Source organism: Aspergillus oryzae, chromosome 1 (assembly GCF_000184455.2).
Source record: "Aspergillus oryzae RIB40 DNA, chromosome 1".
Classification (NCBI taxonomy): Eukaryota; Fungi; Ascomycota; class Eurotiomycetes; order Eurotiales; family Aspergillaceae; genus Aspergillus; species Aspergillus oryzae.
This window is the reverse complement of record NC_036435.1, coordinates 4,775,056-4,790,862: the sequence shown is the minus strand read 5'-3', so window position 1 is coordinate 4,790,862 and position 15,807 is coordinate 4,775,056. Positions and strand designations below refer to the sequence as shown.

General features: G+C 46.4%; 3 protein-coding genes across 3 annotated transcripts; all 3 read left to right on the top strand.

Moving 5' to 3' along the window:
* Positions 1-105: 105 nt before the first annotated feature.
* On the top strand, positions 106-1,669 carry AO090005000626 (putative cysteine synthase; the record flags this gene model as incomplete). Its single annotated transcript, XM_001817618.1, has 5 exons — positions 106-402; positions 478-537; positions 587-705; positions 772-1,445; positions 1,497-1,669. 5 exons carry the CDS (start codon positions 106-108, stop codon positions 1,667-1,669), a joined length of 1,323 nt encoding a protein of 440 aa, XP_001817670.1.
* Positions 1,670-3,755: 2,086 nt separating this feature from the next.
* AO090005000627 (beclin 1) lies at positions 3,756-5,997 on the top strand (the record flags this gene model as incomplete). Its single annotated transcript, XM_023234016.1, has 2 exons — positions 3,756-3,760; positions 4,620-5,997. 2 exons carry the CDS (start codon positions 3,756-3,758, stop codon positions 5,995-5,997), a joined length of 1,383 nt encoding a protein of 460 aa, XP_023089036.1.
* Positions 5,998-12,124: 6,127 nt separating this feature from the next.
* On the top strand, positions 12,125-12,645 carry AO090005000628 (Clr5 domain-containing protein; the record flags this gene model as incomplete). Its single annotated transcript, XM_023234015.1, has 4 exons — positions 12,125-12,324; positions 12,371-12,431; positions 12,490-12,555; positions 12,607-12,645. The coding sequence occupies 4 exons, from the start codon at positions 12,125-12,127 to the stop codon at positions 12,643-12,645; spliced, it is 366 nt and encodes a 121-aa protein (XP_023089037.1).
* Between the last annotated feature and the right edge of the window lie 3,162 nt (positions 12,646-15,807).

Sequence of the window (15,807 nt, the reverse complement as noted above, 5' to 3'; positions counted from 1 at the left end):
CGTTTTCTCCGGCGTTCCTCCCGCGCGACCTTCAATTGCGTAACTTTCTTCCTCGCGGTCCTAGAAGAAAGGTTTCCTTTATGTCAGGATTACCCAATTGCGAATATGAATGACCATTCGCGTGTCTATATAGGTACAGCCTTCATAGCTGGGGCCCTCTTGACGCTGGGATTCAAGGATCTTCTCTATCCGGAGTTAGAACAGCGCCTCCGAGAATATCGAGCTCGACGTCATGATCAGTCTACAAGTGACCTACAGGATCTCCCCGCAGGTGTTCTAGCAGCTAGGCCCGGGCCTCCTGTGATTGTGGAGGGGATCGAGGGTTGTATAGGAAATACGCCCTTATTCCGAATCAAGTCCTTGTCCGACGCAACGGGATGTGAGATACTGGGAAAGGCTGAAGTATGTTTCTTTTATACTACTTCTCCAATTGAAGTTCCATGTTGCAACATAGAACGCTCGCTGACTTGGAGCTAGTTTTTGAATGGAGCTGGCCAAAGCTCTAAAGACCGTGTCGCACTGAGCATGATCGAACTTGTATGTTCTGTTATCCAGTTGTTTGTAAATTGTCCTAATGCTTGTCCAGGCTGAGGAACGAGAAATCTTGACACCCCATTCTGGAGATACAATATACGAGGGCACTTCTGGTTCAACTGGGATATCGTTGGCCACTCTGGCCCGTGCAAAGGGCTATCTGGCTCATATGTGAGTAATATTGTTTATATACTTCTCAATTCTAAGCCGCTGTATCTTGAACTAATGATAACACAGCTGTATGCCATCTGATCAAGCGATTGAGAAATCAAACCTGCTTCTCAAACTCGGCGCAATTGTGGATCGTGTTCCGCCTGCTCCAATTGTGGAAAAGGACAACTTTGTTAATCGAGCACGAGCCCTCGCCAATGTTCATACAGCTACTTCAACTACAAAGTCAAACCTGGAACCTTTGATGCCCGATCCTCCAGAGTTTTCCGGGCCAAAAGCGGGAAGAGGCTTTTTTGCAGATCAGTTTGAGAACGAAGCGAACTGGAGGGCTCATTTCAAAGGCACGGGTCCCGAGATTTACGCTCAGTGCAACGGAAGACTCGATGCATTTGTTGCAGGAGCTGGGACCGGAGGCACAATCTCTGGTGTAGCGCTCTTCCTGAAGCCGCGTATACCTCACTTAAGTGTGGTGCTTGCTGATCCACAGGGCAGTGGACTTTACAACAGAGTTCGCTATGGCGTGATGTTTGATCTAAAAGAGAAAGAAGGTACTAGAAGACGGCGGCAAGTTGACACTATTGTCGAGGGTATTGGAATCAACCGTGTGACAGCCAATTTTGAAGCAGGAAAGGAGCTGGTTGATGATGCTGTTAGAGTGACAGATGCCCAGGCCTTAGCAATGGCCAGGTGGCTTGTGGAAAAGGATGGCATCTTCATCGGGAGCAGTAGTGCTGTTAATTGTAGGTGTTCCTTTGTCTCCTTACCCTTCGGCATACTGATTTCTGCTCTAGGCTTTGCAGCGGTCAAGACGGCAATGAAACTTGGTCCGGGCCACAGAATCGTCACAGTCCTATCTGATTCTGGCTCCAGACATCTTTCAAGATTCTGGGCTAGGGCCGGGGATGTCGGCGGGGCGGTAGACACAAAATTGGAGGACGTTTTGAATGCGAAGGATGACCACTAAAAATTCGTTTATTGTACACTATATTATGTGCGACACAGGACTTATCACCGAGCGGACGTGGGACCTGAAACACGCTTAGCACAGTCTCTTTGAAGGTGCTACTCGGGGAATTTTCCGACTTTCAGTGGCCGGTAATACCCGGTCTTATGCAGTGCAATCGCTAGCATGCTTCACTTGTTGCGTTAGAGCTGCAGGTCGGATTGCCCCACGGCGTTCGAGACCGTAAGAAAGACATGGAAGTCAACTGATTCGCCTTTATACTAGTTTGAGTGACTTCCTTAGTAGGGTGCCGTGGGGCAGCCTGACGGATCTTATGGTTCGGATCATCGCCGCTCCTATTGAAAGGCTGTGCTGTGGCTCGGAAAAGTGACCCTCGGGTCCATCTATTTGCTAATCCAAACTGAAAGATGCTGGAGTACCATCCTGTTGTTCGGTGTTCCACACATCATCGCCCACCCAGAGTCTCAAGAGCTCAAATTCTATCTCCGCGATAGATCGTCCAGGCAACCTTGCGCGGACCGCATGCCATGTAAGGTCGCGTTGGTCCTTGAGGTCATGAAGAGTCTCTCGCTCTGTACTCGACCAATGCATGGATAGTGGAGGTGGGTTCGCCCGGCGCTCAGTCCAGTGTAATTGATTCCATTGGACAAGTTGCGCTAGCTTTTTCCACGGTAAACGGTCTATAATCTCCTTCCATTTTTTCCCCTGCACGTGTCTCAAAACCACAATCAGCCTAGCTTCATCTGGTGTAATAGTCGTTCTGGCACGCTTGCTTGGGCTAGTGGAGTCCTGGGGTTTGGATTGATACCCAATCGGTGTGATTTTTGAGTCCTGTGTGGTTTCCGGCAAGAGATCATGAATATTAGTGTCGCTCTTGGTTTCAAGCTGCGTATCCATAGCCAGATCGTCAACGGTGGTCTGTGGTTGATTTGTTAATTCCGTAGTGTGGCGCTGGTCTTCCGCGGAGTCGAGTGAAGTCTGGCGGAGCCGAGTGACATGATCATCCTGCAAAAGAGACATCTTGCTATTATCAACTAGGTCCTTCCTGCTGCTCGGAGTATCCGATCCGAGTCGTTTGCCTCTAATTTTTAGCCCCCCTTTTGGCGTAGGCGACGGCTGATAGTTTTCCTGTAAGGGGTCGTCGGATTCGTTTCCATCCGGTGTCTGTGCGAAAGACCAGTCGCACATAATCGGACTAGACTGAGGCTTCCACTTGCGAGCGCTGGTTTCATGTTTCTTTGCAGATCTCCTTTTCGTAACGTCGGTATTACGCCTGGACGTCCCGGGAAGTGCCCAGATAGACCCTGCTCCGGGTGGAGATGCGGACCGTACGACATTGAAAGGAACCGTTGGTCGTGATCTGCTCAATGGAGGCGTAGAGAATTTACCACTAATTTCAGGGACGCGCCACACCGAATCCACCGCTTCTATAGAGCTGTGTTTCTGCAGGATTCGGGATTGGGTGGATGTCTCAGCCGTAGGTTTTGCTTTTTTTGTGACGGGCTCGTGTGTATATATCAGGTTTTCCCGCCGAACGGGATCGTCCGGGCCGTTCTGGACACTTAGTGCTGTATCCAACAAAGAATCCACACTCGACCTATCTTCGTCGATATCTGACTCGGCGATCAACGCCTCACTTTCTCTGCTCTCCCAAGGCCCATCGAGGTCTGGCCCGGCTTGAAGCTGCGTTGCTCCTTGTGAGTGTTGAAGATAAGTGTCATCCTCTTTCAGAAGATCACCATCGGCTCCTGTTTCTGAATATTGAGAGATATTGTGCACCGTAGCTGCGTCATCGGGTGCGGATTCTTCCGTGTCAAACAGCCAACGGCCTTTTTCGCCAGTATCGTCCTCATCTTCCATTCCCTGGATATGTCCATTATTCACCACTATCTTTCCAGTTTGTAAATCAATCTCATCTCCCACATCCGTAAAGTCTTTGCCGTATTTTTCGAAAATACCCTCGAAGATCGATTTGAGGCGTTGATCGTTTTGCGCGCGCGCTTCCTGTAGGTCTATATCGCCTGGCTCGTCATCTGCGTCGGTAGCAAAGAATAATCGAGGTCTCTTGAGGGGTCTCTCCATCACCATGCTGTTCGTATAGAAGCACGTTTTGAGTGTGAGATGCGATAGAAGAATAGAGGATTAGTTGCGGCCTCTATGAGGTTATAGAGAAAAGGACGGGTAAGACGATTGGCACGTTACTCTACTGCGAAAGAGAAATTTTAGTATTTGGAAAAGTAAACATTGCAATGCGGACGGACAATTTCATAACATTACCTACCGATTCATGAGGCTGGAGGGGCAGATGCGGCAAGAATTATTGTCTTACCAGCAAAATAGAATAAGTGGGAGAAAAATGTGGTGTTAGGAAGTAGCTACCTAGATTCAATGCCTGTGGCAATGCTACTGCTAGTAAGTGTGTATGTTAATTGCAAGATAGCCCATCCTACCGAGTTAAATTGACCATAAGTCGAGGCTTCGGCCTTTGCAGGTGAGTTCGGACACCAAAACACGCGCCGTTGGCACGGGATCGCCGCATGACGTCTCTCCGCGAACGGATTCCCCTGCCGCACATAAATCATTCCTAATTCTATCAAGCAAACGATCAAACATCGCATACCTTGATGACCTTTCCTGTCTCCATAATGAATGGAAGTACATCTTCAAACAACTACCAACATGTACTGCCAAAAATGTCGAACTCAGTTAAAGCTGGATGGCTCTCTGGACTCACTCAATCCAGCTGCCTTCGATCTGCTTACCAGTATAGTCTCATTTGATTTGCATAGTTTAGAGTCCTTATACAAGCGTAACTAATCTATTCAGGCTCTACAGGTAAAACCGTACCGGAGCAAGGAACTGCCTCTTCCTCCAGAAATTCGTTTCCTCAAGAAAGGCGAGACCTGTACGACCGTGTGTCCAAGAAAGTTACGTCTCCGGTCTATCGAAGATCAATTCCTGCTCCGCGTCAAGTTGGCAGTAACCAGAACAACCCTCCTAGGCTGGGACGAGGAGACAGTGGGAACATGTCCTTCATTATGCTTACGGAGTCTCAAGTTGGGCCACCGCATGCGACAATTGGTGTCAATGGCGACAACACCCCGAAAGGCAAACAACCCCTCAGCACTCAAAATGCTGATCGTGAAATAGACGATGGATCATTTGCGGACCAAGTTGAGCGAACAAGCCGCCTCTTTGAAATAATCTCCTCTCGCTCTGACATTGACCATCCGATCTGCACCGAATGCACGGAAATGCTCGTGGACGGGCTCCAGAAACGACTGGTAGATGCCACGAAGGAGCGAGATGCTTATATTTCATTCTTGCGGAATCTTAATTCATCCGTACCAACGGCTGAGGAACTCGAAGCGGCTGAAAAGTCCCTTAAGGAAACGTTGGAGGCAGAGGAGGCTGCGTTCGCAGAACTTGTAGCACTGGAACAGGAAAAAGCAGCCTTGGATGAAGAGATAGCTGACCTTGAAGAGGAGGCTCGTCAATTAGACGTCGAAGAGGAAAGGTTTTGGCGCGACCGCAACACCTTTTCTCTAACATTGGCCGATTTTCAAAATGAGCGGGATGCTCTTAATATGAGATACGACCATGACTCGCGGCAGCTTGAAAGGCTACAAAGGACTAATGTTTATAACGATGCTTTCTGCATTGGCCATGATGGATACTTTGGAACTATAAACGGCTTGCGACTTGGGCGCCTTACAAACCCATCCGTAGATTGGCCGGAAATTAACGCAGCTTGGGGCCAGACAGCTTTATTGCTGGCCACCATCGCGGATAAACTGGGCTTTGAATTTCAAGGGTACCAACTCAAGCCAATGGGGTCGATGTCCAGAATTGAAAAAATTGAATATCCACGGGGATCACCAGCACAGTCCACCGTCGGTGGGGGTAGCGCGACTCCGTCGGCGCCGCCCAAGATTACGACCCTTGACTTGTTCTCCTCTGGCGACCTGCCACTCAACCTTCCTTGGCTTCACCGCCGGTTCGATGCAGGAATGGTGGCTTTCTTGGAGTGCCTACGTCAGCTTGGGGAGTTTGTGGAGAACACGCCAGCTCCGATGCCATCAAATCGACGAGGCCATACCGGAATCGCCGCTCCGGGCTTGAAGCTTCCATATGCTATCAAGCGAGATAAAATTGGAGATGCGAGTATCAAGTTGGGCTTTCACAATAATGATGAGACTTGGACCCGTGCTTGCAAATACACACTGACCTGTTGCAAGTTCTTGTTAGCCCATGCAAGCAATGTTGCTAGCGCTGGCTCCAATAACTCTGCAGACATTGCAGCCGCAGCTGGTCCCGCAAACAAATAAAACTGTAATATAGATCAAGATGCAAAGGCGATTCAGCCATAGAAAACACGCGACTAACTTATCCCTCTCAACCAGCATTTGCGTCAGGCTATCACTGCGGACAGATAAGGGCCCTCATTTCGGAGACCCATACAATGGACAGATTTGGATAATGCAGCCCTCTTTCAGTGTTCATTCCAGAGAGAAGTTTAGTGGATCTGCAGTGACTACAACGTTCGGCCCCAATGGCGGGCTAACTGTCTCCTCGAGACCATACAGAATACTCGATGTTTCATCACCCTTGCGTCGGACTCGTTCCGCTCTGCTTAAGCCGGCGGGTCCATTTGTGCTCTCATGAAGTACCTTTGCTATTATGCCCACCGACCTCGTTGGATCTGAAAAATGATCGGGCTATGACATCACTGTTACTATCATGAAAATATCAGGAAGGGGAAGAAAAAGAAAGGAATAAGGCCTCAAACTAGAGAAGGTATAGCGGAGGAGGCATGAAATCACAGGCAACTTACAGAATATGCCTTTTGACAACAACGGGGCTCACCCTGTCGCAATAAAGCTGGTGGAGATCGTCACTTAGTCGCTCCTTCAAAAGTGACGACTTGACCGCTCGCTATTTCGCATGACAAACAAAACGGGTTGAGATTATCCACATTCGTCTCTGTGCATACCGATTCTGGTCTCTTTCGCGCTGTCTAGCACAGAAGCCCTCGGCTTAGCTACGTCAACGCACTTGGGGCAACAAGGCACTAGAAAGAGAATATATACGGAGCAGGGATGCTCATGTAATGACAACAAAGAACACTAAGGACGCAGCCACCTCGAGACGGACTTAGCAGACCCATGGCGCTGGGACTGTCGATGTTATACAGACGGTTACGTGGATCCTACACGTCGACCAGGAATGTTTCGGCCCGCTCCCGGGCACACGGCGCACGAGGAAGAATCCTGCTATCCTACCTCTTTGTTCTTTGTTCTTTCTTATTTTTCCTTTTCTTTTTCTTTTGCCCTTCTTTTCTCTTTTGGAAAAACCACTCAAACAGGTGCATGCCCAATGGAAAGGCTAACGATCGAAACCTCCCTCTGATGCTATTGGTGTCTCTAAAACAGCAATAGGTCATAGTCGGGGACCTGGACTCAGCGTGACAGGAAGGAGGTCACAGAATCAACGTAACTGTCAGGTTGCCTTGTTATTTACGTTGTTTCTTGGCCCTTACGTCTTAGTCGGGCTATACTTAGGGCGTACTTTAGCATACATTGATTAGTACCTTTAGAATAAAAGACGGGAGGAGAAAAAAAGAAAAAGAAAAAGAGAAAAAGGTCAGCTTTTAGTACGGTTTTGTATGGTATTAGATACAACTTGGTCGAGTCAGGTTAGGACTTACGCCCCGGTCCTTAATCCACTGCTCTATAGTTGCGTCGCGGGAGGATTCCGTTCGCTAAACATAATCTATGTCCTCAACCTCTGGCAACGATAATTGGATCACATATGTAATAGGATTGTAGGACACGATTACTATTACATATCCTTAAGGTAGACCTTGTATCCTAGTCATAATTGTCTGATATCAGCACTATAACAGATGAATTAGCACCAGCGCTTAACAAAAACCTATACATACCCATTTGATATGGGGGCCATACCTCCTTTCCCCTCCCATATGAAGCATGCTACGCAGCAGGACAATAGTTTTCGGTCTGAAACGAAAGGCATTGATGCCATCTATCTTTATAAAGGTTCATAATGAGGCATAGTGAGGCAAAAGGGAAACAACGTATCACAGATAGTGCTCGCGTGGATGTGTCTCCCACTATGAAGAGTCTCGAGCAATTAACCATGACTCGAGAGCCTGGAACAAACCTGAACTCCCAAGCCATAGAAGACGGCATCTCATCGTGGGCCCCCTCCGCTTCTTACCGATAAGGTCCCAAAGCAGGCGGAGGGAGGACTTACCACTAGGCCTGATGTGAACTAGGGTTTATGGGAACTATTCTATATTGGCCGAAGCTATTAGTTTTCTTTTTCCTTTTTCTTTCTTTTAACCTTCACTCCTTGCTTACTTTGCCCTATCAGCCTTGCTTTGGTTCTTCCATGTTTTCAAAACAATCTGCAGCGAGACCAGAGGGGACCCTAGGCTCTTGAATTATTAGAAATTGTGTATCCATGTACTCTGGATACCAACAATACTGTGCAGTAGGTATGTCCATCTAGACTTGGATAGAGGAGATGCCGGTCACTGCGCATTAGATTGGGAACTACTATTTACAAAAGTCTTGCGCAGGTTGACCATTGGACAATATTGATAGCTGGTTATACGCGCTATGTCTGAAAGAGTAATAGAATAGTGCAGTAGTCACTCTGACAAAGACAGAAAAAAACCGATATCATGCCCCGCTAAGTTTGCTCAATTTTTTTTACAATTTCTTGGGACTTGCCGTGACTACCTCGATCTTCTAGTGTAGACTGACAGCGAGGGCGTAAACAGCCCAATGCAGGAAAAGGACCGTTTCTAGTATGACCCTGAGGATCATGTGCATACCTCCGTTCTCTAGTCCGTTTCAATATTCTTTAACATACCTAAGCAATGGAAATGCCGCACTGCTCAAGGCAACTACTACCAAAAACTAGCCTGTGGGAATGCTGATCCACGTGGTCTCTATCCATCGACAGTAGGATCGACCATCCCTCGCTGGAAGCTGCTGCTATTTATTGTCAGGTGAGTGATGGTCTCAGTGCCCAGGTCAGAGGAGACACAAAACACACAGATAGATAATCTTTCTCTTCCTCTCTTCCTCTCCCTTCCTCGGGTACGCGTTTTTTCCCCATGTGATCTGTCAGACAAGACGAGCAACCAATTGGCGGAGGATTACGAAGTTCATAAACTTTGGGAAATCTTGAGCCCCAACGGGCGCCACATCCTATCGCAGCGTGGTTACTGCACATGGTGGCACAATTCGCGAATATGTCCGGAAGATTCGACACACTTGTTCGTTGCGTTTTGTGCTGGCGGGACTATGAACGGCAAAAGTACCAAAGATACAGTACTAAAAGTTCAAAGCGCTGGTTCACTGCGCAGAGTCCCTTCCGGTAGGGACGATGCGTTTGATATGGGGTATGCTATCCACATTTACCATGTTTCATGCCGCACCCACAGGAAAACCGTACCTAGTGTCAGCTGCTCATTGGCCTGTTGGCACGACCTGTTGTCTTTATCGAGTACGGGCCGCAGGATCTACTTGGGGACAGCGTGGTCGACCGTTTCGCCGTGACCTAAAACAGGAGAAGTGAGATATGCAGCTAGAAATCAGAGGGGAAATTGACCGAAGAGTCGAGCAGAGTTCTGAATAGCATTCTTTCCCACCCAAAAAAAGAACAACCAAAAAGGGTTTCACCATCTGCAGAATATGCACAGGATTCGACAAGAATTTCTAGCGAAACTTTAGCAAACGGAATTGTCCATGTGTCAGTAATGTTGATTAATAACTAGTATATGGTAAATTTGTTTCTTCTTTTTTCGCTCTCTTTGATTATTTTCTACTGAACTAATTCAAATCATCGTCCGCCGAATATGCTATTGCGGGCCGACGTTCCTTCAATTGTACTGTACTTGACAGTTCGACTATCTCTAGCGCATCTGTCAGTAAAAAACCAAACTTGCGACTACTCCCAATTCGAAAAATTTAATATACAACAATAATGGGGCCGTTATACTCTAACTCAATAGGGACGTTTAGCACTCCATCGCTAGGAGACTTTTTGGGGACATTTGGAGCTCAGGCCCCAACCTATGACCCGAACTTTGCCACACCGTCTCGAGCGTTTTTCTCACTTAGGGCTCAAATTGATTAAGTGGATTTATTCTCGGTTTCCTTGAAGGATGGGAAAGTCAAGTAAGGTAAAAAGCAAAACAAGAGAATTCTGAAAGAATTAGAAAAAGGTACCAGCGTCATTTAACTCGTCGCGGAGATGGTGATAGTAAATTTAATTTTCATTTTAATTTTTATTTATCTGTTCTTGACGACGTTAGAATGTCCGATTCTAATAGTAGAATAAAACCTCGTTCCAAGAACAATACCTGAAAGCCTCGGAGGCAAAAGGAAAAAGAATACCAAAGCCAATCCCTGTTGCGCCTCGCGCCTCTTGGACAATGTCAAGGCTAAGGAAGGGTCTAACCTTGGTGATCTGACAACCGACAATGATGATCCTCGAATGTTGCACCTGCAGAAAATGGCGTATGCAGACTAAGTGATCACTGTTACAGTGGTAATTGTTTTTACATGTAGTATTTCAATGCAGTATTTCCTCATCAAATCTTTCCTTTTTTTTCTTTCGTCTTTATTTTTTCTCTTATGAATATCTTTGCTCCTTATTCTTTCTTTCTTTTCAAGAGATAATGATTTCTTTCTTTCGTCCTGCAAAAGGGTTATGTAAGAACACCTTTACATGGTGTTCTTTTGTTCTCTTTGTCCGGAAAATCAGTTGGAGTGGACATTGTTGATTATTATTAATTATTTTTTCTTACCTTCTACTCCTCAGAATGTTGCTATAATAGGCAAGTTGATGTCAATCATGTCTCCTTGTAGATTAAAAATACTTCTTCTACAACCTACATACATGTATGTATGTTTCGTCGACAACTGAACTGTAATTAGCATGCTGATGGTATTACCATTAATATTACCCACATAAGGCATTGTTGATTCTAGGTTTATTCCAAATCCTCTGCCATTTGTTTCTTTCTTTTATTTATTCTTTTTATCCTTTCTTTCTTTCTTCCCCCTTTTTTTCTGCTTTGGTGCCTTTGTCTCAAATCCGTTATATTCAAAGGTGGTAAAACCTGTGAGACCTCCCAGGGATGGTGCTTAGCTCCTTAGACTTTGGTACTATGGACATCGTTAGCGGAAGCACAGACAGAGGTGGGCAGTACTTACATGTACATGCAGTGGTCAGAACGTGACAAAAGTACACGGACCCAAGCAACTATTCCTCAATTGGCTCGGGGAAGTAGGGGTCGAGCCTCCCGCAAGTCGGTCCTCGCAAGCAAGTCGCCGCAAAGGGCAGGCGGCCCTGCCAGTCAGCAGCAGTACTTTTAATTAGTTGGAGGCGCTAGTCCTCAGGGAGGTTTAGCTGCTCCGTATCCGAGCGGGCGAACCACTTCGGTTGCCCCGTTGGACCGGAAGTCCTACCGTACTATGTAAGAGTATCTCTTTGTATGTATGGGGGGGCGAAGAGAGCTTCGGTATGGCCATTGTTCTCCAGGTTTCGCTTGGAGGTTTTATTTATTTATACTCCCGTGATGCCTGGATAACTGCTGACTTGATTTCCACTTTTTATGATTTGTTGGCAGGATATGGTTGGAAGGTTAAGAAGTAAAAAAGAAAAGAATAAAAATTCAGGAGAGAGTCGTTAGTACTATGGGAGAGGAGAAAAATTGCAAAATGACCAGAGAAGTGAGAGAAACAAAAGCCAAGTCCTTGGAACCAATTGTTACGGCGTATAACATACTTAGACACATGCATGCTCGATTATTATTATTATTATTCTGATTTCCTCGACAGTCGAGTTGTTGTTCTGTCCTGGCACTCGATGGATATTATTTTTATTATTTTCTTTTGCGATTTTTATTAATATGAATTTTTCACTCTCTTAATCACGACTAACTTTAGTTAACTATGTATGTACGTACGGTCACTGACCGAGCTACTTACTACTAACATACAATACATCATCGTCCCCCATTATCACTTATCGTTATAATTATTACCAATGCCCACTTCCCCAAGCCTTGACTCCGTTGGACCACCTTTTTCGATCCTGTTATTGCGGCTGCTTTGACCACCGGCAACTAACTACGACTTTCTACTACTTTCCCACTTACGCCTCTCCAGTCTGCCTTTCTTTTCTTTTCTTTTTGTTTTTCTCTTTTCTTTTTTTCCATTCCTGTAACTACATAAGACTTCTTTATTTCTTTAACCTCCAATACCTTTTTCCGGTCCTGATCTGCTATCCTTCTCCGCACTTCTGTCGTTTCAGCCCGTCTTCGACTCTCCCGACACCTGTTGAGATAGTTGATTCTCACCTCGAAACGGCGCAAGAGTATGAGTGACGGTGTTTTCTAGAGATCTGCTCACTATGGATGGCTCCATCCCTCCGCCGTCCGCTATTTCTCCCATTTCTCCCTCGCCATCCACTTCCTCAGCCATCTTTCGCCCCCGCAGATCCGACGACTGGCACGAGTACCGTCCGATCATCGAACAACTCTATCGTGACAATCAATTAAAGCTCAGAGATGTCAAGAGAATTATGGAGCGTGATTATAAGTTCCATGCATCGTACTGACCTCCCCTTTCCTTTGCTCTCCTACCCTGTTTTACTTAGTCACGTTCCCTTAGAGCTACGGTTCTACCTCTATTATCATTTTGAACCTTGGATTAATCCTGTGTATATCCCAAAGGACTTTTGGTCCCTATTGATATATTTGAAAATCTGATACACAGCGTCTCTGTTTGCCGTTGTTGCTCCAGTCCATTTGGTTTTATTTTCCTTTTTCTCCTAAAGCTCATGTTTGTTCTTGCGCCCTGTTTTGTTTTTTGCTTTTCCTTTTTCTTCGAAAGGCCGAATGGGAACAATTTAAAAACACCCCTAACGCATAAGCTTCGCAGAGAAAAACAATACAAAGACCGGCTGGCAGCCTGGCATGTTCGGAAGAACATAAAAGCCAAAGAAGTTCATGTGATGATTCGAAAACAACAAAAACGAGCTGCCCGAGGAAAGCAAACTGGCTTTCGAGTTGCCGGTCAAGAAGTGGATTCGAAACGTATCGCTCGTTTCGTCCGTAGATACGGCACTAACTGGGACAACAAAGGTCGCGCCGAGTCTCAGTCCCAATCTCCACCTCAACTTCAACTTCAGTCTCAACCCGAAACCCAACCGCAGACCCATCGGTCAAGCCCAGAGCCTGGTAGGTCGCTTCTACGTGATCAAATATCTGTTGCATCAGCTGTTTATACAGAGCCAGATACTCCGTCTGATATGAGTTGCTATACGCCGGAGCCCGATGCTAGAGATAGAAGTTCGACTTTGTCTCCCTTGCCAGAGACGATGTCACCTCGCAGTGAGATGACCCCATCCTTTTCGCTAGCCTGTACAACTCAAGGAAGCTTCACTGAGCACTATGAGTTTTGGCTCTATTAAAAACCCTTGGTTAATCAAAGCGCAGGTCACGACAAGCTTAAGATAGAACAAACTCCTGCTTCAGAGATTGATGATACTCAATCTTTGCCGACAACAACTTATAGCCCCAGCTTACCAAACGAGACACCTAAAACCACAGATGATGTGTCATGGAAGGATCTTGATTCCTTTCAAAATCGTCTTCTTGCTCTTCACGAAACTCTTGAGGCTTCGATGGCCGGATTTATATACCCTAATGAAGAAGAAAACCGCACACCCCTTTTATGAGCGGCACGGATTATCTAGAGACGAAGAGTGAGGATCTGCCGAGCCCCTGGGTTCATTCTTAGATGTTGTCAACTCGACTTTCCTGATTTTCCCTTTATTATTCCCCGCAGCCACTTCGTCGTTAAGCACTCAACGGTCTTGACTCTGTAACACTTCATTCCCCCTCATCCCTTCTAAGCGTCTGAGCCCCTTTTTCATTTTTTCCTTTATTTTCCTTTGCTGTTCAGGATTTTAACTATATAGAGCATCTATGGCTTGATTCAACCGGGAAACGTCTGATGTAGGTTATGGTATTCCCATGAATGAAAAGAAACCAAGGTGTACGGGACTCCATGGCGAGAAAAATTGCGGTTCTGTGATGATGTACCTGCCATGCCTGTTCAAGCGTCCTGTTCTACTATCATCCCCACGCAGTATCGTTAAGTACCTTTCACAGCATATTGTTTAGGATCATCAAGTCACTGCAGCTAACCCACCACGGTCTCGGAAGGACGTCAAACTAGCCTGCAACATAAGTGGAATTCTGCTGCATCGAACCTCCATTGCAAGGACGCTATCGACTTACGACGCAGTCATCGATCTAGTATCTTCTACCATGACCCTTCCGTGCTGTACATTCCAGCAGGGTACATATCATGACAATTTCTGTTATTCTCCACAACCCCTGTCACTTTAGATTGACTCCGTACAACAGCGGCCCGACCCGTGCCGCCCTTTAGCAGCTCCACGACATCACACCCATCCAACATACAAAGACGAACCTGCACACAAAACTAAGTCGCTAACTTGGAAGAAAGACTAACTAATTCGTTTCACTGTGTACAAAAGACATATCCAAGGCTTTCAGAAACCAGTCACCCCTGGTGTTACCGTATCGCGCAAACCCCAGGAGGGGAATCCAAGTTCGAGGCTATCAAGTATACTCCGAGATAACGACAGACACCGCATGGGACGCACAGTCTACGCCCAGATGAAACACAAGAAAGCGAGCGACATTTCCTACCCTGCGAGGTACGCGGGGTTACGTGCAGAACTAGTCGTCAGCCGACCCCTAATCCAGAAACGTCAACAAGATCAAACGAAGTAGAAGGAACCAAACGAAAAAGAAAAAAAACATCGGCGGATACTACGCCAGCGTCATCCCCAGTGGAGAAGAGCCACGTCGGACAGAGAATCAGGCAAGCACCAGCGCCGCTCTAGTCCGCTCGGACCTCTCAACACAGGCAGGAATATTAATTGAAAAATTTGTTGGTCCCTAAACTTCTTGAATTTTATCGTCAATCATCTTGAATAACATCTGGCATGATTATAATACTACTGTATAACAAGGCCACACCTTCGACTTGATTGCCAGTCAACACAAACATTTGCCACTCGACCCAACAAATGACAAATGCTAAGAAGAATTGACTAATAGCACTAGCCAGCAGACCAGGCCGGAAATAATATCCGCATCTGAATCAAATAAACAGCCGTCCAGTGACACCGAGACAACAAGAAATGGGGCCGGATCCCACTTCATTCCCCGATTGGGCCACTGGCACTCGGCTTCCTTGTCTCAAGGATAGTCCGCCACGGTTCGTTCAGCTGTAGATCAAAGCGCCAGAGCCGGTGGTTTCAGGTCCCAACTTCACTTCTGACTGGATAGTCGATCTCTATATAAATTAACACCCGTCGTACTTTGTCACTGGCACCTTCGCCCCCAGAGAAATAGCATATAGACCCAATATCAGAAGACAATCCTTACAACCCCACGCGCAACAAACACTCCTCCAATTTCCCATTCCGCCAAGATCCCAAATCATAAAAATAACCAAATAAACCACCAGTAAAGAAAAGCGAAAAAAGAAAAAGAAAATCCCCATCCCAGAAATCGGGCATCAGAACATGCAAACTGCAGAGATTTAACTAGCATGATGTAATCCAATCACCAGCAAATCCCGTATCTGGAGTGATCGTCCGGAAAGAGCGATCCTCAGGTCACAAGGGTGAATGAATACCAGATTCCTAGTCGTTTCCATGCATATCATGCAATACTCTCGTATCGGTACTTTTGCCCGCCTTCTAAAAGGGGAACTCTGAACTGCTTCCGCGTCCTACTAGTAAGCTCACTGCCACTGCCACTGCCACTACTGGCTATCTTCATCGTTCTTACACACAACATGCATGATAGTCTGTTCTTCGCCTCATTTTCGCCACCGATGTTCTTATCAATTACATCGGTGGCATTTTGGTCTGGAGGGGTAGACGTTGACGTCGGTAGGTGCTATACTAACTCAATACTCGATCTATATGCGCTATTTTTCCCTACCTAGTATAGCATCTAATGTTCTGTACTGTACATATACAGAAGA